Raw genomic sequence first — 24684 nt, forward strand, 5'->3', positions numbered from 1 at the left:
GGGGCTGCTCATCGACCGCTCCCTCTTGGAGCGAGAGCTGCTCAGCTCGGGCGACGCCCAGAGGGGCGGTGGCGATGGGCGGGCCCCGCAGCCGCACACCTTCCGGGCCACGCAGTTCCGCAGCTTCGTGCGGCAGCTGTACCGCTACGGCTTCCGCAAGGTGCCGGGCTGGCTCGGCTCGGCTGCGCCGGGCGATGCCGGGGCCTGGCTGCACTATAGCAACCCCTGCTTTCGCCGCGACCGCCCGCACCTCCTGCTCCGCATCAAGCACCGCAGCGCGGCCAACAGGCAGCGGCCGGCGGCTCCCAGCAGGTGCCCGCGGCGCGGCCGCTGCCGGACGGGCGGCTCGGGCGCAGTCGCTTCACGCCGCTGCCCAGGGAGCGGCCGCCGCTGCCGGCCTGGCGCCTGCCCAGCGGCTTCCAGCTGCTGCACAGGGAGCGGACGCTGCCGGACGGGCGGGAGCTGCGCAGCCCCAGGCCCGGCCGCCTGCAGCAGCCCCCAGGGGAGCGGCCGCTGCTCGCCCGGCGCCCGCCCTGCAGCTTCCACCTGCTGCACAGGGACCGGCCGGGGCCTGCGCGGCGGGAGGGGCCGAGCCGCTTCCAGGAGCTCTACGGGGAGCGGCCTCCGCCCGCCGAGCGGGAGGTGCTCAGCATCCCGCCCTGCCGTTTCCTCGGACTGCACGGGGAGCGGCCGCTGCCGCTCGTCCGGGAGGGGCCCCGCAGCCGCTTGCAGGAGCTCTATGGGGAGCAGCTGCCTCCGGCCGAGCGCGATATGCCCGGCATCCAGCACTGCAGCTTCCGGCAGCTCCCCAGGGAGCAGCAGCCCCCAGCTTACGACGCAGGAGGTAGGAGAAGACTTTTAGCCTCGCTTTTGCCAAAGATTTAGAAAAGTGACTCTTTGAAGTAGTTTTCCATAAGGCTCTGTCATTGTCGGCCAGAAGTTGTCAAGCCTAGTGGGAAGGGGCACTTAGGAGGCCAAAAGATTCTTTGCCTGGTTTTCGTGGCTGCTTCCCATGATGTTTGATCCACGGTAGCACTCGAGCTCTGTTTCCCCCAGCCACATTGTGGAGCCTGTCCAATGCGTTTGGATTCTTGCAGCCACCCCAGGCACTTCAGGGCCCAGCGCTCCAGCCGGCAGTGCAGCTTGTGCAGCAATGACGGCCCACAGCTCCGCAGAGAACGCACCTGGGCAGGAGGAATGGTCACCAGTAGATCTAGGCCTTGCCATCGAGAAAATGATTCGGGAGATCAGGATGTCCCTCTCTGAAAGATCTCCCTCTGCTCAGGTAAATCCATTGGATGGGGATAAAAGGGGCTGGACTGAGAGCTTTTGAACGTTTTTACATGGCGGAGAAGCAAAGGCTTTTTTAATTGAACTTATTTCATCGTTAATTAGTTATTTAAATAGTCTTGGTAAAGAAAGATTTCTGAGAGAAGAAATGAAAAAGAAATGAAGAAGAGGTTTTTCTTGCCGGGAAAGAGGAGAAGAGTGTTTGGAGAATTGCCACTGAAGGCCAATGGTCCCGTGCAGGGAGGGGCATTCCAGAGGTGCCTCTGTTCCAGCAGCAGGTGTGGGCTGTGCCTCTTTTGGGTGGGAAGGCCAAGGCCAAGGAAGGGCTGGTCTGCAGCTGCTGCTGCTGCTTTGTGAACCTTGCCGTGCGTGTAGGTGCTCCCAGAGCCGTGGGTGGGGCTGGGCTGGAGCAGCAGCTCTCTGTCTCAAAGGTCATTTTGTAAGAGCTTCAGTTTCACCTTAGCCACCTGAATCCTGAGTTTAAAAAGCTCCTCATGTAAACCGTGTGGGCAGTGTTCCCTCATCTGTGCTCCATGTCCTTTGGGAGTGGAGAAGGAGAGTTATCGTATCCCTGATGTGTTTCCAGCAAAAAAGAGAGTCATCTTTGGGTTTCTTTCTTTCTGTTTTTCTGCTCAGGACAACGTCAGTGTTGCCCCCGATTCTTCAGGAGGGGAGCCTGTGGACAGAGCTGCAGCAGAGGAAGCTGAATCCGGCACCGAGAGCTGCAGGAGAGGTTCCCAGGAGCCTGAGGAGCCTGGTAAGGACAGAGCCCCCACTGGTTTAGAGAGGTGTGAGATGGCTGCTCTGCGCAGGCTTGGTGCTTCCTGGTGCCTTGAGTTCAAATTCTGCACTGGCACAATCTGCCAGAGCCCTGCCCTCCACGCTTCTCCAGAGGCTCTGACCCTGAGTCCTCTGCCGTGGCAAGTGAGCAAGGAATAAATCTGACCTTGGGGGAGTTGTGTCACCAAGTCAGGTGTCCCAGCTTTGTGCTGAAGTCGGTGGATAAATTTGCTGCAGGCTGACAGAGGAGGCCAGGCTGAGTGACTCTTGAAGGAACAGGGGAAAAAAAGAGCAAAAGGTCAGGCTAGAAGTCCAGATCACTGACTCAATATAGTACCAGTCTGCTGGTATTGGTGCTGACCCACCAGAAAAACAAGGAGCAGAACATCAGAGGCCAACCAAGTGAAACATCACAGTAAGTCCAGTATCAGAAGGGAAAGCTGGAATGAGGCCTGATTGGGGAGACCTAAGAGGAGAGAGGGAGCGCTTTGGATCCATTCCTTAGGCAAGCTGGTGCAGCCTGCAGGCCTCGTAGGGAGCTCTGTCCCTTGCAGCCCTTCCTGCCAGAGCAGATGGTGGAGTTGGAGCAGCTGCTGCTCACTGCAGGGGGCAGTTGTTAGATGGCCCTGGTAATGGAGCTGGTTCATGACTCAGCTCCCAGCAGCCCTCAGCTTCAGGCATTTCAGTGAGGACTGAGGTCAGTCTGTCAGCACAGAGAAAGAACAAGGCTGGGCTTCTTTGTGGCACCTGGGGCTGTGTGTGTTTCAAGCTCTCGTGGGTGCCCTTTGCACTGCGAGTGCTGAAACTTCATCAAGATCCTTCAATGCTTTGAAACAGACTTTTGAACACTTGGAATGATCCCTGTTCTTATAAGGGCAGGCTTCAAATTGCCAAGTGAGGGTCTGCCTTTCAGGCCATCTTTGACAGTCCCTGGCAGAAGGAGAATTGCTGTCCTGGGGAAAGGTTCACAATATTGACTGAGCGTTCCCTTGGCTTACCAGATGCCATCTGACCAATATCTCCAGGAGGGCTGCCCTGCGTGGCAGGAAGAGACAGAGGAGTGCCTGTGACCATCGGGCAGGTAGAATTCCTCTGTTTGTAAATTTCTTTATAGATTCATATGGTTTATTTATTAATGTCTATAGTTCTATTTACAAGTTAGACTGGTCAGTTTATATGTGTATATATTGATAGATCTGTAGAGTTAAATGAGGATACGTATTCAGTTAGAGAAGTGATAGATTTTAATATAAATTTACACCTACAGATTTTCAGAGCTCAATTTTTGTTTGTGTAGGGTCCAAAAACAAAATAGAGATGAAGTTACATTTATAAATGCATATAGTTAAATAGTAAGAGGAATATGAACATTTAGATGGATAGATTGCTGTTTGCATAGGCCTAGGCTGCATTTTTACCTATTTCCACCCTCGGCTGCCTTTCTCACCTCTTGCTTTTCCCCCTGTGCCCTCTGTGTCCCCTCTCCCTGTGCTGGGTCCGAGCTGGCGTCCGGGCCGAGCGGAGCAGCAATTCCAGCCCCGGCTCTCCCTGGAGCGATGGGAGCTGCCGCTGGCCCCAGGCACTGTCCCCTGAGGAGCTGCTGAAGGACGGTGAGACTGAGGGGGCAGAGGGGGCTGAGGGGGCGGTGGCGCTGAAGGGACAGGGAGCCTGAGCTGCTGCTGGGGCTGAGGGCTGTGGGGCAGCCGAGGGTGATGCTGGCACTGAGGTGACAGGGAAGTGACACAGGCTGAGGGGCTGGCGGGTCTTAGGGGGACGAGATGGGTCAGAAGGGACGGCGGGGGGTGAGAGGACTGTGAGGGGCTGAAGAAACGGAAGGGGGCTGGGGGTTCAGCGATAGCATGGCAGGGCTGAGGGGATGGAGGGAGCCAGCAGGGAGCACAGAGGGCTCCAGGACTGCAGCTCTGGCAGGCCTTGGAACCAATGCCAGAGCCTCCACTTTTGCCCCAACTGCAAAAAATACCTTGAGGTCAGCCGGAGATTGACAGGAGCCAGCAGGGAGAAGCTGAAGGCTAGCAGAAGGAACAGGGAACGGGGACCTGCTGCTGGCAGCCTGGAGAGAGCCCAGGTGAGGCCACAGGCCCGGGCAGGCAGGGTGGGGCTGAGGGCGGCGTGGGCTGTGGCCGTGGGCACTGCCCGGCGGGGCAGGAGCGGGCCCTGCCCGTGCTAGGGCCGCTCAGCGCAGCTGCCCCGGCCGGCACAGGGGCTGTCCTTGGGCAAGGCAGCTGTGCCGGCAGGGCCCGGGAGCTGTGCCGCCTGTGCCGGGCTTCCGGGGCTGTGGGACGGTCCCGCCGCGGCTGCGCTCACCACAGCCTGGCCCAGTCACCTCCTTTTTCTTTCCAGCCCTCCTGGGGAGGCTCTGAGATTTTCTCTTCCCTGATGGAAGTGCAGCTGCTTCCAAGGGAAACGTCCCCATACTCACTCATTGTTCCCTTTGCTTGCCAGGTGTCCCATCTGCTGTCCCTGTCCAGGAGAGCTTCTCTGCATGGGAGGAGGAGAGCAGGGAAGAGGCTTTGAAGATGAGGCAGCTGGGATCCCTCTGTTTCATTGCTCTTTGAAGATACATGGACTTGCATGGACTTACTGATAATTACATGCATATTTTCATATGTAGCTTGCTAATTGTATCGGTATATTTCTATACGTATGATGGTTTATTTATGAATGTACTCTATATATGTACGTATAGATATATGCATAGAGATTTGCAGCTGTATATTTGTGTGAATATGTATCTAGTTTTTATGTATGTTGTAATATCTGTGTTTAGTTATTTTCCCATATGTGTACAGCTTTGTAGGTGTTTATTGATGCAGTTTTCAGTATATATCTTTTTTAATTATGGTATTGGTATTTGTATCGGTAGATATGGCTATTTTTATATATTTTAGTTGTATATTGACCTATTTCTTTTTAATGGTATTTACATATGATTCCAGATGCATAGCTGTATATTTGTATGGATGCAGTTGGATTGCTATTTGGATTGGTACAGTGATATTTGTATATTTATACATAGTTGTGGTTGATCTATTTATATATATTTATTGTATAGGATCTTTAATATTTAATCTGTATTTACATCTGTAGATTGTTATATATATGCGTATATGTATGTATTTAATTCTATTTAAAGATGTATAGTTGCATAACTATATTGAATTCTGATTTTAGGGGTATTCAGAGAGGGAATGCGTATTTTTGTATTTCTATATGGGGGTCTATGTTTCTAGTAATATGTAATAAATTAAGTTGTTAAATGCCTAATTGATCTTTGTGTATAGTGAATTGTTTATAGTAAAAGCTAGCAATAAATCAAGTTTTGTTAAGTGATCTTGGTATTTGCATAATTTTACATAGAAAGGTTGTAAATCTAATAAACTCCAGTTTTTACCCTAAATGGAGATTTGTTTAGTTCTGTATTGTCAGCATGGGTGTAGCAATTTGTAATGAATGACATTTTTCATCTGAAATTGATTCTGGTGGATTTGTGGAACAGCAGTGCGGCTGTGGCAATCTGCAGGAAGTGCCTTTGTCAGCTGCGATGGCTGTTGTGTGGCCAGCACATGTGCCACCTTCACTCAGGCTGGGTAAGGGAAGCGCAGATTTGGGCTGGCAGCAGAGCCACGCCTTGGCTCAGAACTCGCTGCAGAGGCCTGCTGAGAAAACTCTGGGACTCCACTGAGAGTAGAACTGCAAGCAGGAGCAACCTTGGCAGGAGCAATCATTCGGAATGAAAAAGAGAGAGAAAATGTGGCAGAGCAGATGTGGGGATACTCTGTGAGTCTGATGAAATGCTCTGAATCACCACTGCCTCGGCACGTCTTCTGCCAAAATATTTTGTAAACGACGGAACACCTCCCATGAAATACAGATTGTACTTTCCCCTTCACTTCCCTTGCTGTGTGACTGGAGACATTCTCTCCTTATCACTGAGAATTTGTGCTCTTCCGCACCTCCCATTAAATCAAAGATTATGTACTTCAACTTGGCACCATAAATGAAAACAGCCCTGCCCTCCTGGCAGTGTTTGCAAAGTCTTCCCTCCTCCTGTCCTCACATCTCACAGAGGGAACCCTCCCCTGCTGTCCAAACTGTGCCTGAGGTGAGTGAGGGCTCCAGGAGCTCAGGAGGGTGCCAGAGCACCGCCCGTGGGAAGGTTTTGCAAGGCTTCCTCAGCACCAGTAAACTCTGGGTTTGCCAATCTTCCCCTGGAATACTGTCCTACTCCAGAATGATCTTGGAGGGCACTGTGCCTCCAGCTCACTCAAGTAAAGTTTGTTTTCTTCAAGGCTTAAATAGAGGAAAATGAAAATTATCATTATTAGAGTGAAATTTGGGGGTTGGTGCAGCTGGGTTTGCTCTATTATTCCCTATGGAAAGTAGGGGAAAAGCTTTAAATTCCCAGCAGAAGCTGACTTCTGGCCCACACTGACCTGAATGGGTCCCAAGTGGGCTTGCTGCACGCTGGTCCAAGGGAAAAGCTGGAACAAAGTCCCCTTTTACTGCAGATGGAGTCTGCACTGTTGTCTCCAGGGCTGTCTGTGGTAAGACACAGCAATCCAGCTGGAATCTGTGGATATGAGAGTTCCAACAGCAACCTGCTTCGGCAGGGGGAGGGACGAGGCCGGCCCGAAAGCCTGGAAGGTGCTCTGGGTACTGGAGAAGGCCAGTCCTTGTCCTTGTGCAGGGATGGCTTTAAAAGGGGACCTCCCACCTCGTGCTGCTGACCAAGGGCAGCTGGTGGCCTTCCACAAAATGCTTCTTTTGTCCAGCTCTTGGAAAAGTTCCAGCCGGCAACAATTCCTGCTGCTCACACCAGCCCTTTCCAAGCAGGAGGAATTTGTGTAAGCAGCCTGGCAGCTTAGTGGCAGAAGAAAATACTCAGCTGAGTGTTATCAACTCTCTGTCAGAATTCACATCCTCAGCCCCTCATCTCCTCCAGTTGTCTCAGACGTGGAGGAAGCAGCAGGAAATCTCTGATCCTGGAATGGAAAGCAGAAGGAGGAGAGGCAGTGGCCGGTCCCTTGGGCCCTTGGGAGCAGTGAGGCCATCCAAAATAGGATCTCTGCTGGGCTGTGGAGATAAAAGAGTGACCAAGCAGCAATGCTGTGTGTGAGACTGGAGCCATCTGTGAAGGTGAGCATGGAAACCTGACCTTGCAAAACAGAGAAAAATGTGTTCTTGGGTATTTGCCAAAGCTTGGAGGGGCTCTGAGCCACCTGGTCTAGTGGAAGGTGTCTCTGCCCATGGCAGAGGGGTTGATCTAGAGGGTCTTTAAGGCCCCTTCCATCCCAAGCCCCTCTGTGAGTCTGAATTACAAACCCACAATGACAAAGAGAGCACAGGAAACCTGGCCCCCCACTGTTACTGGAGGTTGCTGCAGTCACTTGTGTCACCTGGAGACTGGTTTGTATCTGGAGAAATTTTCATGGTCCCACAGAATTTTGGTGTGGCTTTCTCAGTTCAGGGCCCCAAAAAGATGCCAGAACAGATTATTTGCAAGCACAGAATTGGTTAAGCTGCCTGTGAACCTGATGGGAGAAGTGTATTCATGTTATTGCAGCCTTTACCCTGTACAGGTGATATTTGGTTTCCATTTTGAATATGCAGTGTTCTTGCACAGTGCTTGTATTTGCAGAAATACTGGCTTTAAATCCTAATGCCATCTTCACACAAGGATGTGTAATCCATCAGAAATGTTTAACACGGAGCCATATTAGCTTTGGGCTCGATGGTATGGGTTGTTTAAAGTGTTTGATGAGTAATGGTAGCTGTAACAAATACCCCTGTTGTTAATTTGGGTCTGTCCTTTCTCAACCCTGTTGCATAGACATCACTCATTTACAGCAGAGACTAAATGAAATTCTTTCATACAGATGAGACTTGTGCAATTTGGGCTGATCAAAGGGGAAGTTTTCTGTTATTGTGAAAAGACATCTAGATCACTTGTTTGCTGTCCATCCTGGAGGGGCTTTGCAGTTAAGAGTGAAAAGGAAAAAGACATTTCTCTCAAGAAGTGTCTTGAAAGAGCTTTTTGTATTACCAGAAGCAGCTACACTGATATTGACCTCCACAATTATAAATGCACAACAACCACTTACGTGACTTCATCTGGCCATGATTTTTAGCTGCAATTCCAGAATCTCATCAAACATGTTGCTATCCTTTAAACAAGGAAGGAGAGCACAAAACCCAACATTTCTTATCAGCCTTCTGGGTTGGAAAGACCATTTAATTTATGCTCCCTTAGCTGTCAGCCTAAACTCCTAAACTCTGCTATGCAAATCTTAGGTCTATGTTGGACCTTATAAACTTCTTGAGCAGCAACTTAGGTGCACACCTGCTAGAAAACCCTTCAGGCACCACACTGATTTAGAGTGGCAGGACTTCACTGCTCCAGCACAGAATTTATTTCACTTGCTCGTGCAAGTCATTTCCACACTGAAAGTGAAATCAGTGCCTTGCTACCTTGGTGTGATAGGATTTTCCTCCTGTCCTGACAGACAACAGGGAAAAAGATTTGTTTCTATTATACCATTACAACTAAATCTTTGGTTTGAGAGCAAAAGGAAAATGTTTACTTTAGGAAGTAATTTCTGCCTGGACTCTTTGGCATGAGGACAAACTGTGGTGTTCTGGCAAGAGCAGCACTGTCCCTGTGGGCACAAACCCCCTGAAGGATGAACAGGCTGTTGTCACAGGGGCCACACCTGCAGGATGAAAACCCACCGTGCCCTTAACTCGATGCAAACTAAGCACAAGTGACCCAGCTCCTCATCCTCAGCAAGGACTTGCCTCTGCAGAGATGTTACTGCCAGACTCAGCTCTGGTTTGCAAGTGCTGTTACACTGTCACACCAATCAACCCCCCCTCCCTCTCTTGTCCTTCTTGGCGTCCGGCTGCTGAGCTGCTGCTGAGAAAGAGGAGGCAGAGTCCTTCAGGCCAACGGGGACTTTCCAATGGGCAGAAACTTCCTCCTTCCTTTGGTTTTCAGTGACAGCAGAGGGGTTTGTCTTCAGTCTCTGTGTCAGCAGGGAATTTTTGTGCCTGCCCATCACACCTAGGACCTGAACAACCTGGATTTTTAGTGGTGTGAAACCCAGAGTGACCTGACCTTCTGCAGGAACATGGAGAGAAGAGTCAAGAGGGATTCCTGGAATGCTGCAATAAGCAGATAGTGGTATTAAACATATATAGATACAAAGGCATACAAGCTGATCCAAGCATATGGAACTTAGTAAACCTAGTTTAAAAAGATGCATTTTATTGCAATAAACAGTGGGGATTGCAGAGCACAGGAAAAACAGTTTCTGGTGGGAGGAACACTGGTTTTAAAGGTAGGACCAGCTGGTGAGGTTTGATTTGTTCCCTCTTTCAGAGTACAAGGAAGTCATGGTGTTCCAGAGTAGAATCTGGGGCCAAAAGTTTGAGAAGAGGGTGTGATAAGATCACCAGAGTATTTTATCTGTGTCCAGGAAGAAGCCCTGCAGAGCTTCTCTTTGGCTTTGACTGAAAGTGGAAGTCCTGTTTTTACCAAGAATTTTGATCTCTTGGTGTTTTGGAGGACGAAAAGGAAAACAACAAACCACCTGAAGTCTGCATTGAGGTGCGGTGGATCACAGAGGGCCAAGAGCTCACCAAGGCAAGAGACCCTCCTGTAATTTCAACTGGTCTTTCAATAACAGCAATAATTTCTCAGTACATGCTGATTTCAGCAGGCACCAACAGAGTAAGTCAGATTCTCTCTTCTTGTTCTGGCCTTTCACATATCACTAAGGAAAGGTGAGGCTGCGTCATTCTCAGTTGGATCTTTAATTCTTCTGAAGTCAAAACTGAATTCTAGTCAGGTTCATTAACACTGTAATTGACATACTCCTACAATCTTGTAGCCTTTTATATTTGCCTGGAGATTTGAGCTTGTTCCTTGACAAGAAGGAAAGACTACATATGGGACTAATCCTTTTTTTCTGAGGACTCTATCCTCTCCCTCTGTCCCTTTCTCTTTCCTTTTCCTCTTTTTTTTACCTTTTCCTTCACCTTTCCCATTCCCTCTTCACTCCTATTGTCTCTGATTTTCACAGAGAGAGGTTTTTATAACCCATGCCCTTCAAAGGGATTTACCACCCCTTCATTAGATCTGCCAGATGCTGTTTAAAGGTGTTCTCTCCGTTCTCTGAGAGGCACCTCTGCACCATCCTGCCCCTGCAGATGCTCTTGCTTGGTGGCAGAGGCTGTCACAGCACCGCCAACCACAACTGTGCAGCCAGAGCTGCAGAATTTGTCATTGCTGGCCTGAAAGTGCCAGCCCTGGATGGAAACATCAGTAGGAGCTCACGCTCTGCCTCCCTGTGCTGATAAATCCCTGGAATCCTTCCAGCTGTGCTCTGTGGCAGCACTGCCAGAGGAGGCAGAGGATGTGACAAATCCTCAGGGACACCTCGGGCAGGCTCTGGGCAGCAGGACCTCCTTTGGCCACTCCTTGCTTTTTGGGGGAAATGCCTTCAGCTTTAGTCATTTAAGGCTCTGAAAGGGGCCAAAGACTCAACCCTCTTCTTCTGATAAAGCAGACAATGGGCAGTTCTGCAGCCCATGGAACTAAAACTAAATTCTTTTGACCTAAGTAGCCCCCAAGCACATCTTTTGTGAGGGCATTACTTTCCCACACATGGTGCACTTTCCCTCTTTCACTGCTAAGAAAATCCCAGTGTTTGATGCAAACAGCCCCAGGATGTTTTCATGAATAGCTCAGGAAACAGCTCACAGTCAACCTCATGAGAAAAGCAAAGTGTGTTTTCTAATGTAACCAATTAGTTTGAGTTTTGAATGTTTTGCATTTGCAACTGAGGCCCTGTAAGCAATTCTAATTGTTTTCAGTAGGTGAGGTACTTCTGAACAAAGAAATAATTTGTACATGGCATTTCCTAATGGATAATGGTCATAAAAAAGAATGGATGTTTGGAGAGTGTGTTATTATAATGTGGTATGTTCAAGGTGTGTCACACACACACACAGAGAGTGTACAATACCTCTCCTTTATTCTTTTGTTTTATAAATAACTAGTTCTGAGAATTTGTAACTTTTATTTGGCTTAAAAGGTCAAAGAGTCAGTAGTAAACCCCTGTCTAGCCTCCTGGACCTCTGATTAGGCCATCCAGGGCCATAGGGTGCCACTTCAAAAGGTATTTTTCAGTCAACTGTTGCAGACATGGGCTCCAAGGCACCAACCTGCCCTCTTTGGTATCATCAGCAATAGAAATTAGTTCCTTCCAGTTCCAAAATGTCAAAACTTATGTATTTTTGCCTGCAAACTATGATGACTTTTTCTGATGTTTGTACATTTCACAGAGCCAAAGATGATGAAGGTTTCTGGAGTTTTACCCAAAGAGAGATGCAAATGTCACAGGAAGTGTAGCAAGGGTGAAGGCTGAATCACCCTGAAAAAACCCTCTCTTGCTGAAGTATCCATAGAATCACAGCTTGATCCGGAGTGCACCGGTACCACCTTACCCTGTCCATGAGCCATCCTGGAAATGCAGAGCATGCCAGCCCCAGCTCTGGTCCTAGTGCCCAAACACCAGAGGTTTATGTCCAAAAAGAGACAGACAAGTCCTTTTTGGCTGTATTCTAATAAAGGGAGAGACCATGGGGCATTTTCCTGGGATCTCTCAAATTTCTGGAGGACGCAGCCTCCTTTTTATCCTAAATTCCCGGCTCCATTTCCCTTCTCTCTTTCCTCATTGGCTGAGGTACTTGAGAGGTACAAACTCCCCGACACGCCTGATACCAAAGATTTCCCTCTAATGTATAACCCTCCCTTTTAGTTTTTAATTCTTATGGCATTTAGGGGTTTTCTTCCCCATTGTTTCTTTCATCTTTCAATGTCTAATTTCATTTATCAGCAAACCTAAAGTTGATTTGTAAAAGCAAATCTCTTTTTCCATTTATCATTCAGTGGAATCCCTCCCATTGTTTCTTTTATCTCCCAGTGCTAGTTTTATCTACCAGCAGACCCACAGCTTGTTTGAAAAGACAAATCTGCTATTCCTCTCACTGGCTATCCCATACCTTGCCTTTCTGTGCAAACACAGAGGTTTCAGTTGCCACCTTTCAGAGACAGGAGCCTGCCAGACCAGGTTGAGCATTCAGCAATGTCTACTTGAATTAACTTAAGTTTTCAGTCCAGAAGCCCAAGCTTATGAAGTGTGATTCCACATTTGATTTCCTATATTCAATTTCCTATTTCCTATTTTCAAATATTCAGATCTATTAGATGTAAAGATCTCTTCTCAAGATCTGTTGAGGACATGGAATGGTTTGGAAAGCAAACTAAGAAACAAGGTGCAAAAAAAATTTTACAGGGCCAGGCAGAAAATGCTAAGGGGGAAAAAGGGCAATTGTGGTTTTACTGCACTGTTAGTGTTGCAGTGAGTTATTCTAATATTCAAATAAGAATAGCAAAATTATGTATTAGACGTAGTTATGCTAAGGATTGTAACCCAAGTAGGCCCTTGGCACAATATATGTGAACTAAAAACCAGTGTTGCAAGAAATCAGTAGAGCATGATTATCTAAAAATGTGCAGTAGAGGAAGAAATTGTCATCTACATGATGTATGTCCCTAAGGAATGTTCTGTTAGAGATACAATGTAACCGTTAGTCAAGGAACAGCTTGGAGAAGTATAAAAATCTTGTAAGTTTGTTGGGAAGCTGGGACTCTGATTTTGGGACGTTAGTCCTCAGAGACCCCAGGGCCCTTAATAAAGCACCGCATAAAACAACTTTGTTTGCGCCTGTCGGACGACTGTGAGGAGGTAAGCCTGAAGGTGCTTTATTTCTGGTATTGGTGTTGGGTGCCTGTCCGTAAGACGAGGCAACGATCCTCGCAGGATTGGGCTAAAGACGTCTTGGTGGAAAAACCTAGGTGCCGGCTGTAAGACGCGGCGAAAGCTTCGCTTGTCCGGCACCTGCCCCTCGCGGCGACGAGTAGTGGCAAGATTGGTTGGGTTGGTCTGTTCTATTTCTCTCTTTGAAAATTTCTTTTTGTATTCTGTGTTTCATTTCTCCGTGGTAAAATTGTATTTGGTTGGTCTGTTCTATTTCTCTCTCTGGAAATCTCTTTTTGTATCCTCTGTTTTATTTTGCTGTGGTAAAATTGTATTGTGATATGATGCTTTTTAAAACATTTAAAGCACTTGTCCAATCCAATGAGATAGTGCCGGGGAATACCCCGCTGGGTTGTTTGGTAGGGAGATGGAAATCGGAAGGCTTTGATCAAGACAAATTACGAAAAGGGAAAATGATTGATTTTTGTAATCACTTGTGGCCCTTGTACGCCTCTGAGGGAGGGCCAGAATGGCCCTTAAATGGCACAAGAGATCCCACTGTGATAACTCCCCTAATGCAGTATTTAAGGAAGAATAAGAAGTGGGAGGAAATACCATATCTGGATCTGTTTTACTATTTGGGACAAAGGACAGAGTGGCAGAAGGAATGTGGTATTATGATGTTAGAAGTCCAAAATGATGAGGAATGTCTGGAATGTAAGAAACAGAATGTGTGTGTGAGCTGTGCAGTTAAAGCCAACCGAGAGGAGGAGGATTTGTCACTGTGTATTGCTGCTTCCGCTCCACCTTTAGAATCAGAGAAAAGGGAACGGATAGAGATAAGTAAGAAAGAATATGAGGATTTGGAAGAGGATGATGGAGATGATGAGGGTGAGGGGGATGATGATACCGAATCTTTGGAGAGCCCAGGAGTCTCACGGGCAAAGGTTACCCTTCGTCCCCAAACCCCTTCCCCCGGTAGCTCCCGTAGTGTTCAAAGAACTCCACTTGGGGCTCGTACGCAACAGGGGAAACGAAATCAGGGGGAACCACACATGATTGCTTCCCTGAGAGAGGTAGTAGGGCCCCAAGGGGAGCGGGTGCTAATAAAGGTACCTTTCTCCCCGAGTGATTTAGTGATTTGGAAACAGTCAGTGGGAAGCTACCGGGAGGATCCAGAGAGAACTGGGTGGGTGGTTAAAATGGTTATTAAAACACAAGATCCTGATTGGAATGATTTGCAGGTGTTGTTAGATACTCTGATGGATTCAACTGAAAAGGATATGGTAATGCGCGCTGCTAAGGAAAGGGCTAGGGAGGATATACGGGCACAGAGGCTGGCAGGAGTTACTGTGGGAGAAATCGTGCCTACCGATGACCCGGGGTGGGATCCAAATAGTATTGAGGGCCATTGGAGGTTGAAAAAGTTCCAGGAACTGTTGTTAGAGGGAGTAAGAACAGGAATGCCTAAAACATTAAATTGGTCTAAGCTGTATGCGGTAAGACAAGAAAAGAATGAATCCCCGTCGGCATTTTTGGAAAGGCTGAAGGAAGCGGCAAGGAAATATACTAGTCTGGATGTTGAAAAGGAAGAAGGGCAGTTACAGATAGCCTTGTTGTTTATGGGTCAGTCACAGGATGATATTCGGAGGAAATTGCAGAAGCTGGAGGGTGAGGACACCCGGAGGTTAGATAAACTTTTAGAGACTGCATGGAAGGTGTATAATAATAGGGAAAAAGAGACAGCAAAGCGACAACAAGCCAATATTTTGGCAGTAATGCAGCAGCAGGCTGGAGGACAAAGGGGCAGAGGACGGGGAGGCAGAGGACGTGGACGTGGTGGTTTTGGCAGAGGCAGGGGATTCTTTCTGAATGCAGGGACCAATATGGGGGGTTTTGGCAATGGGTTTACTCGAGGACTAAGCTCAAATCAGTGTGCATTTTGTAGACAGATTGGCCACTGGAAAGACGACTGCCCTGTAAGGTATGGGATGGGGAGAGGAGGAAATGGGAGCGAGACCGGGAGCCCTATGATAACTTACCCAATGGCGCCAGCAGATGTCGCCCAAGCTCAGGCTATGATACTGGGAAATTATCAGAACCAGAGCTGACTAGACCAGGACCTCAAGGTAAGAATAGAGGTGGAAGGCAGAGAACAGGAATTTATGGTAGATACAGGGGCTACTTATTCAGTATTAAATAAACGTCTAGGACCAATTAGTGACACTACCATACAGGTGGTCGGAGCTATGGGACAACTTGAGGAGAGACCCTTTCTGAAGCCCCTCAGTTTGAGGTTTGGTGGGAAGGAACTGGATCATCAATTTTTATATATGCCAAATTGTCCAAAACCGTTATTTGGTCGGGACTTATTATCCCTACTCAATGCAAAAATTATTTTCGAAGATGGGAGAGCTAAATTGGAAATTCCACATGAAGAAATTGGAAAAATTTTCATATTAAAAGAAGCTGATCCAGTGCCAATCCCGCCCGAAGTAGAACAAGCAGTAGTCCCTTGGGTTTGGGAAACAGGAGTACCAGGGAAGTCCAAAGCAGCCCAACCTGTAGTGGTGGAATTAAAAGAAGGGGCACAACCAGTTAGAATTAAACAATATCCCATTAGGACAGAGGCAAAGCAGGGGGTGGCTCCCACAATAGCTCAATTTATTACTTTAGGGTTATTACAAGAATGTGAATCGGAATACAATACCCCTATATTCCCGGTGCGTAAGCCAAATGGTAAGTACAGGCTAGTACAGGATTTAAGGGCAATTAACAAAATAGTTAAGGACATCCACCCAGTGGTTGCTAATCCTTATACTTTGTTAACATCTGTGTCAGAACGCTTTAAATGGTTTACTGTGATTGATTTGAAAGATGCCTTCTTCTGCATCCCACTGGCCGCGGAAAGCATGAAGTACTTTGCCTTTGAATGGGAAGACCCTAACACAGGACGGAAGAAGCAGCTGACATGGACACGTTTACCCCAGGGATTCAGCAACAGCCCCACAATCTTTGGCAATCAGTTGGCCAAGGAACTGGAGGAATGGAGGACCACCCAGGTGAAAGAACCACCGTCTAGGTATGTACTCTTGCAATATGTGGATGATATCCTGCTAGCTACTGAAGAAAGAGGGGTATGCCTGACGCTAACAATTGCACTGTTAAACATGTTGGGACAGTCTGGTTACCGAGTATCGAAGGAAAAGGCACAACTCATTCAGGAAAAGGTGCTGTATTTGGGTTGTGAGCTGAGCCAAGGACAGCGTAAACTGGGGACAAATCGTGTGGAGGCGATCTGTTCTATACCCCTCCCTAGAAATCATCAGGAATTAAGGTCCTTTTTGGGCATGGTGGGGTGGTGTAGATTATGGATCTTAAATTTTGGACTGCTTGCAAAACCATTGTATGAAGCTCTGAAAGAGCCCAAGCTAGAATGGAATACTGCTAGGAAAAGGCATTCCAGGAGTTAAAGCAAGCTCTAAAAGAAGCCCCTGCTTTGGGCCTGCCAGACCTGAATAAAGATTTTCAACTTATGTGAATGAGAGACAGCAGTTGGCATTGGGGGTACTTACCCAACGATTGGGGTCCTGGAAAAGGCCAGTGGGTTATTTCTCCAAACAATTGGACACTGTCAGTATGGGGTGGGCGTCATGCTTGCGGGCCGTAGCGGCCACTGTCATACTGATACAGGAGGCTCGAAAATTAACATGGGGAAGGAAAATAGAAGTGTTCGTTCCCCACATGGGATTGACAGTGTTGGAACCGAAAGGGGGACATTGGTTGTCATCTAGCAGAATGCTACAATCCAGGCCATTTTGAGGGATTAAGATGATGTGGAACTGAAAGCAACTAACCATATCAACCCAGCTGAGTTTCTCCACAGTGAAACAGCAGAAGGGGAATTAGCTCATGACTGCATGGAAATAATTGAGCAGGTGTACTCAAGCCAGATGGATCTGAAGGACACACCAATGGAAGATCCCAACTGGGAGTTGTTCACAGATGGATCAAGCTTCGTGGAAAATGGGACCAGGTATGCCGGGTACTCTGTTGTCTCCACAACTCAAGTTATAGAAGCCAAAGCATTACCTCCAGGAACCTCGGCCCAGAAAGCAGAGGTCATAGGCCTTACAAGGGCACTGGTACTCAGCGCTGGAAAGAAGGTAAACATTTGGACTGATTCTAAATATGCTTTTGGAGTAGTACACATACATGGAGCTTTATGGAAAGAGAGGGGATTACTTAGTGCACAAGGAACTATGATCAAACATCACACAGAAGTTTTAGCCTTACTAGAAGCAGTCCACAAGCCAGAAAAAGTGGCCGTCATGCATGTACGTGGGCATCAGAAAGAAGAAGGAAAAATTTTCCAAGGAAATCGCCTGGCAGATTCGGCTGCCAAGGAGGCTGCACGGCTGGTATGGACCCAGATGGCTTTGATCCCTACAAAGGTAACCCCTATTTCTCCTTACTTAAACAAACCACCACACTACTCATCAGAGGATGAGAAGCTGGCCAAATTGTTGAGGGCACAGAAAAACGCAACTGGATGGTACGTCACAACTACAGGACAAGTGGTGGTCCCAAAACAAATAATGAATGCAATCCTTGTTACAGAGCACAATAAGTGTCATTGGGGAGCAGAGGTATTGGTAAAATTTTTGAAAAAGGAGATGGTTTCTAACCAGATGTTAACAATGGCAAAGCGGGTGAATGCAATGTGTCCGGTGTGTCTGAAAAATAACCCCATAGTTAGGAAGCAAATCCAGCTAGGTAGGCTTCAAACTGGGGCAGAGCCAGGAGATTATTGGCAGTTAGATTTTTCAGAATTACCGAGGGTTCAGGGGTACAAGTATGTGTTGGTATATGTGTGTACTTTCTCAGGATGGCCAGAGGCCTTTCCCTGTCGTACCAATCAGGCTAAGGAAGTAATCAGGACTCTATTAAAAGAGATCATTCCGAGATTTGGGGTACCATTGGGATTGTCGTCAGACCGGGGACCACATTTTATTGCTAACATTGTACAGGAGGTGGCTAGAATGCTTGATATCACTTGGAATCTACACACTCCCTGGAGACCTCAGTCGAGTGGTCAGGTTGAGAGAATGAATCAAACACTGAAAAATCAAATAAAGAAAATCTGTCAAGAAGCCAAATTGCAGTGGCCGCAGGCTTTACCGTTAGCTTTGCTCAGAATTAGGATAAAGCCTAGAGAAAAGGTGGGAGTCAGCCCTTTCGAAATTCTGTATGGGAAACCGTATCATGCAACTACAGTGAGGGGCGACCCACATGTGTCCGGAGATCAGGTGATTTTCAATTATGTTCTATCCCTTCACAGAGTTCTCAGCGCCTGTGTGGAGCATTGCAGTGGAATCGACCACTGCCACTGGAAAATCCTGTACATGACATACAACCAGGAGACCAGGTGTACATAAAAAGAACTGGCAAACTGATCCCCTGAGGGAAGCATGGGATGGTGCGCATCAGGTGATACTGACAACCTTTACAGCTGTTAAGGTAGCAGGGATTGACTCGTGGATTCACTACACCAGAGTCAAGAAAGTTCCTGCACAAGGGGAGACACAAGTACTATCCCCAACTCGGATGATAATCCAAGCAAAAGAACCACATTGTTAGTTATTGTATTTCTGATTGTTATAAGATGTCCTTCTGTCAATGGTTTTGTTGTATCAGTCCCTGAACCCATTGTAGGAGCATTGGAGGGAATGAGTGTGAACTTGTGTTTTTACAGATGACCAGAGAGCTGGAGCCAGGGAGGTGACCGTATATTGGAAAAGAGGGAACAGGAACAGTGTCGAAAATCACAATGCTGTCACGACTTGGGATAAGGATGCACAAATTGGTAATTCAACCATCACTTTAAGAAACATAACTGCGAGGGACTCAGATAAATTCACTTGTTTTGTCAGGATCCGATGGAGCTTAGATTACAAATATATACAGTTAAGGGTTAGGAATTGGGAGAGAAATGATACTGGGATAATCATAACTTCTTCCACTGCTGATGTTGATATGTGGGATGGACCTCCTTTACGAGTTAATTGTTCTTTCACCACCCAGGATTCTTGTGGTACCATTTATTCAGTCACGTGGTGGAAATGGAATAGTGCAGGATTGTGGGACAAACCAAAGGGTCGAAGCAATGCATGGGTTACAGATCAGGGAGGTATGGGATGGTACAATGAGACACAACCACGATTGGGAGAATCAGAATCAGAAGGAAAATACATTTGTATAGTGGTTTGTGGGATGCAATCCTCATATGGAGAGAGAGAAGTTAAAGGAAGAGCACACCTGGGACAGGGAATGAGGCCATCACATGGGGTATATCGAGCAGTGGCAGGATCCCCGGTGATATTGATGTGTAAATTAGATTTGGGAATGACATTTTCCGAATTTGGATGGTGGTTTGGGAGAAGTAATCTTCTCCAAACAGCTAAATACCAGAGGGAAAATAGACTAGGGAATACAGTAACTTTAGTCATTCAAGATGTGCAATCCTCAGACGAGGGTATGTACTGGAGTTGGGTGGCTCAGGATGCTTGGTGGATACACGCTAGAATCACAGTTTCACTGACGAGAGGAAGAGTGTTTAATCGGAAAATTAGAGATTTGAGAAATAGCAGTGAAACTTTCAACTTCCAAAGGGGGGAAGAGCAAGAAAATTTAGTAGTTGGGTAAATCAGAGATTTTGGGGTAGTACAGAATGTTTCAAGAATTATGGCTTGCCTACCACTACCACAAGCTGCAGGAGAGCCCATTCCATGGGGAATAATCCCGATTGCACCCCTACCAAAAATGGAGAGAAATACCACTCAGATACGTCGCAGTGAATTGAAACAGCGGGTGGAAATGGAACATAAGATTGTAGGCAGTCGGGAGTCCTGGTCCATTCCCGGGAGCAGGGATGATTGTCAAAAACTACCTAGTTGTCGAGTTGCCAAAATAAGACGATTTAGAAGTGTGGGGCGGTGCAGCTATGATGAGGTCCTTAGAGCGAGTGTTCCTAAGACTGTTTGGTATAACGAAATAGTATGTCAGAACGTTTCTCAGAATATTTCATTAGAGGAAGAATGGAAGACAATATGGGGGCCCAGTCTTTTAGAGACCTATAGCTACCTAGGATCAGTAAAGTGGTGTATCCAGTGGATAGGAAGAAAGAACCAAACCCATCGCTCAGTCACAGCAGCGGTGACAGCACACCGGGAGCTTAGGAAGCAGAAAGAGAATTGGAATTGCACGCAGGTGTATACCTGTGACACCTTGGAAAATGACATCGGACTAATTCCAGTGAGAGTACTGCTTAAGTGGGGATGTGAATGCCGGGGGTACAATCACTCAATAAACGGGAATATACCTAACCAAAATCAAGTAAATTGTAGATCAGCCACAATTCGCAGCCCCGGAAATTTAGTTTGGGAAATGGGACATGGACAGTGGACTACACATCTCCCCATTGATGGGCCAGTTACACAAATCACACTTGGGATTCCTACCTGGTGTCCATTTTGGAGACAATCAAGCTTGAGTGAGAGAAATAATAGACAAAAGAGAGATGTGAGTCCAGAAGATGAGTGGCACGAACCAGATAGTGGGGTTAAATTTGGATGGGCCCTGGAATCATTCTTTGCACCTATTGCAGCATATCGAAATAGGGACATGATTTATAGATTGATGGGTCAGACCGAGAGATTAGCAGCAGCCACCAAAAAGGGATTTAAAGATTTAAATTTGCAATTGCAAGCCACTACAAGAATGACCTTGCAGAACAGAATGGCCTTAGATATGCTGTTACTAAAAGAACATGGGGTTTGTGGTTACCTGAACAAGAAAATAGATCATTGCTGCATCCATATCCCAAATGTGACCATTGAAGTAGAAAAAGATATTTTACAATTAGAAAATATAGAAGAAAAGACCAAAGAATTAGAAAAAGAAACAGAACACAATTGGATCGGGGCATTGTTTGATTCCTTAGGGCTCCAAGTCTCTGGTTGGATATCTTCGGCAATTCAATATATGTTGATGTTTTTGATATTAATACTAATCATTTTTGGAGTATACAGATGTATCGTAGGTATGATTAGACGAGAGCGTATGCACACTCGACGACTGATGAATGCAATGACTCGAATTCCAGCAACACCACCGCCCCGTACGAAGAGAACAGACATCCAAATGAAGCTGAAATAAAGACTTGAGCATTCCTGCAAATCTAAGATTGAGGAATGCTCAAAAGGGGGGACTTGTTGCAGTGAGTTATTCTAATATTCAAATAACAATAGCAAATTATGTATTAGACGTAGTTATGCTATGGATTGTAACCCAAGTAGGCCCTTGGCACAATATATGTGAACTAAAACCAGTGTTGCAAGAAATCAGTAAAGCATGATTATCTAAAGAATGTGCAGTAGAGGAAGAAATTGTCATCTACATGATGTATGTCCCTAAGGAATGTTCTGTTAGAGATACAATGTAACCGTTAGTCAAGGAAAGCTTAGGGAAGTATAAAAATCTTGTAAGTTTGTTGGGAAGCTGGGACTCTGATTTTGGGACGTTAGTCCTCAGAGACCCCAGGGCCCTCAATAAAGCACCGCATGAAACAACTTTGTTGTTTTGTGTTTTACTCTCTTTGGATACAGGCAGCATTAGTAGCTACAAGTTGCAATTGCTGTGGGGTGCTTAATGGTTTATTCAGGTTGACAAATAGAGCCAAAAGTCTGTTACTTCATTCCTGAAGCTGCACACTTGAAATTCTTCAAGTTCTTACATCCCCAGGGAGTCCTGTATGCAAAATAGTAGAAAACACATTCTTTATCAGAAAGGAAAAATAGATTTAAGCATCGTTGCAAGCATTGTATATATTCATGAATTCTCAAACTACCAGGTTAATTCCTGAGACAATTTTTATCTTTTGCTCCTGTGCATATTGTTGTCTTATTTGATATTCTGTTTCTACTTGTAACCTACATTAATCCTATCTCACTGCAGTGCAATAATAAAGCAAAAATTTACCTAAGCGATGAAAAGAGTCTATACCTCACTATCTTGCATAAGGATGAAAACGAAACATTTTAGGGACTACAACAACTTGTTTCTCTTAATAGTGCCCCCCCCAAATAAACCAAAACAAAAACAACAACAACAACAAAAAAAAATAAAACAACAACAAAAAAAAAACCACCAAAAAAAAACCCCAAACGAAAAAGCAGCAAGGTTTAAACACTCCACAAATTTTAGCTCAAGTAAGAAGCTCACAAACGGCACTAAGCCATGGAGAAACATGCACACCATCACCTCATCTCACAAAAATGAACCTGCTTTTCACCACCAGCCAGTTCACAGACCCAAACTCCTTCCCCAGTCCCATGTGAAAGCAGTGTCAAGGCACAGGAACTGGGAAATGTCCCAGGACGCAGAGATGGTGCTGCCAACAGCGCTGGCTCAAACACACTGAAGTTAGATGTTGAGGATTTGTTGCAGATTGAGGAGTTTTTGCAGGACAATGGCCATATTCAGCCGATGCACAACCCAGCCTGCTTCAGATAGTGGACAATGGACACGTTCACAAACAATAATGGACATATTCAGAAACTGAGGTCGGTATATCCTTGAAAAAGATACAAGAAGATGAGTCATCTGGACTCAGCAAGTTTGTCAGTGAGCTTGGGAAAGTGAGAACAAAGACAGTTCATGGGTGGGACAGAAAACCACAGCCATACAGACGCGTGAAAAGTTAGATGATCCAATCAGCATCAATTTTAGACGCGTGAACAGCTAGGCCTAACCAATCATGGATTAGCTAGAGACACGTGGACAGTAGAGAATTATTATAAATACAGTCTTTTTAGGGATAATAAATTTGGCTTCACTGGCTGATATTGGTTGTGGTGTTATGTCCCTGAACCTCCACATCCTGCATTTTTCTCCCCACATTTCTGGTGAAGAATCGCAGGCAACCCTGAGAGGAACTCGAGGACGGCAATTTGGCTGCTGGGCAGAGGATCAGAGCCAGCCTTCGAGGAGCGGAGAAGCCGGTCGAAAGTATCCTCACTGCCCCAGTGAGAGGAAAAGGTTACTGGAGCTCCAATCGTAGACGACTTGAATCTCGCCCTGATCAAGGTGAGCGGCTGGGGAGGAGATGGGGTCTGAACATGAAAGGGAAGGTGCTCAGAAACTCCTCCAACATATCCTCTCTAAGAGAGAACATAAGTATGATGCTTCCACTTTGAAGGGACTATTACACCGGGCTTGGGACCATAATCTCATAGCAGGAGTACAGGCTGCTTTTGAGATTTCAACATGGGAAGCTGTGGGGCAAAGGTTGTGCGACTGCATTGCATCCAGGGGGGAATGAGGCAAAAGAGGCGTCTAGGTATGCTACTTTGTGGAAAACTATCATGGAAGTCTTACAGACCTTAAAGACAGAGAGGAAAGCTGCTGCTGCAGCTTGTGCTGCCCTTGCCTCTGAGTCAGAAAAGCCTCAGGCATTCCCAGTAACTTCAGTTCAGCCACGGTTTTCTACAACCTTAGATATTCCCTCCTGCAGCCCACAACCCCTTGGCTCAGCATCGAGCATTAAACCAACGGCTCCTCCAGCTCCTAGTGAGAAATTGGAAGCTGCTGCCTCTTCAGAGGTGTTGATCTGCAGACCAAAGGACACTTGTACTCGGAGTGAAAAAACCTCTTCGGGTCTGCAGAACAAAAGACTGTTCTACTCAGAGTAAAAAAACTGCTGATAACTGTAACTTAGAGACTAAACATGCTGTAAAGGATAAGGAAGGAGATGTTGTTATGAAAATACTTCCATTGAAGAGGATTTAAGGTCTCTTTAGTGGACAATTTGCAAAAATTGGTAATTCAACAAAAGGATTCAGTTTTCCCTGAAAGAGACTATTCTTTTGAAAAAATGGATCTACCAATGATCGTGGGTTCGGGCAGACAATCAGGAAAGCGGTTGCCACCCTCTCATTTTGTCTCTGAGCCAGCATCCCAGCTGGTTAAACAAAACCCTCCCTCTCATGCTGTAAAGAATGTGGAACTAGAATTGGGATGTGACTTTGAAAGAGAAGCAGCGCAGAAATGCAAGTGGCAGGGGGTTATTACAGAAGCCATTGTAAAAGGGACTTTTCTCACAATTGATATACAGGCTTTTCCTGTAGTAACTAATGCTGCACGTAGAGTTTGGGAACATTTTGATGGGAAGATTTTAGAGAGGGTAAGAGTTGCAATCTCACATTTTGGTTTAAAATCCCAGCTTGCACAGTCACTTTTGCAGTATGTTTTTACCTCTAACACATTTATTCCAGCTGATGTGCATACCCTAATCAGGCTTATAATGCCACCCCACCAGCAGGTGATGTTCCACAAAAGCTGGGAGGAAAAGTGTGCCCAGGAAGCAGCAAAACCTCGGACACAGGGTATTCCTTTGTATGGTTTAACAGCACAACAGTAACTTGGCAAAGGGCCCTGGGCTACTGCTACTGCCGAGGCTAGGAGCATTGATGACGTTTTACAGATGAGCCAACAACTAGCCTATAATGACGTTCTTGCACTTCCAGATTGTAGGCGAGACTGGGGGTTAGCACGGTCGGGACGGACGGAGATGAGAGATCTCTGAAGCCAAGTTGTGGAACTTGTGGTTTATTGCAAAGGGCGTGGGTAACAGGGCCCTGCTGGGAGCTGCCAGCTGCAGCTCGGAGGAGGCCCGAGAGAAGAGAGAGAATGAGAGGGTAATAACGTGAAA

General features: G+C 46.6%; 1 protein-coding gene across 1 annotated transcript in view; it reads left to right on the plus strand.

The window, feature by feature from the left end:
* The window catches only part of LOC127061041 (uncharacterized), a 59066-nt gene extending 40714 nt beyond the window's left edge, over positions 1 to 18352 (plus strand). The window contains exons 2-3 of the mRNA XM_050986959.1: positions 15756 to 15996; positions 16801 to 18352. Of these exons, the coding sequence (XP_050842916.1) occupies positions 15827 to 15996; positions 16801 to 18352 (1722 nt within the window). The 5' untranslated portion in view covers positions 15756 to 15826. The remainder of the gene's footprint in view (positions 1 to 15755; positions 15997 to 16800) is intronic.
* Positions 18353 to 24684: the final 6332 nt, after the last annotated feature.

Source organism: Serinus canaria, chromosome Z (genome assembly GCF_022539315.1).
Source record: "Serinus canaria isolate serCan28SL12 chromosome Z, serCan2020, whole genome shotgun sequence".
NCBI lineage: Eukaryota > Metazoa > Chordata > Aves > Passeriformes > Fringillidae > Serinus > Serinus canaria.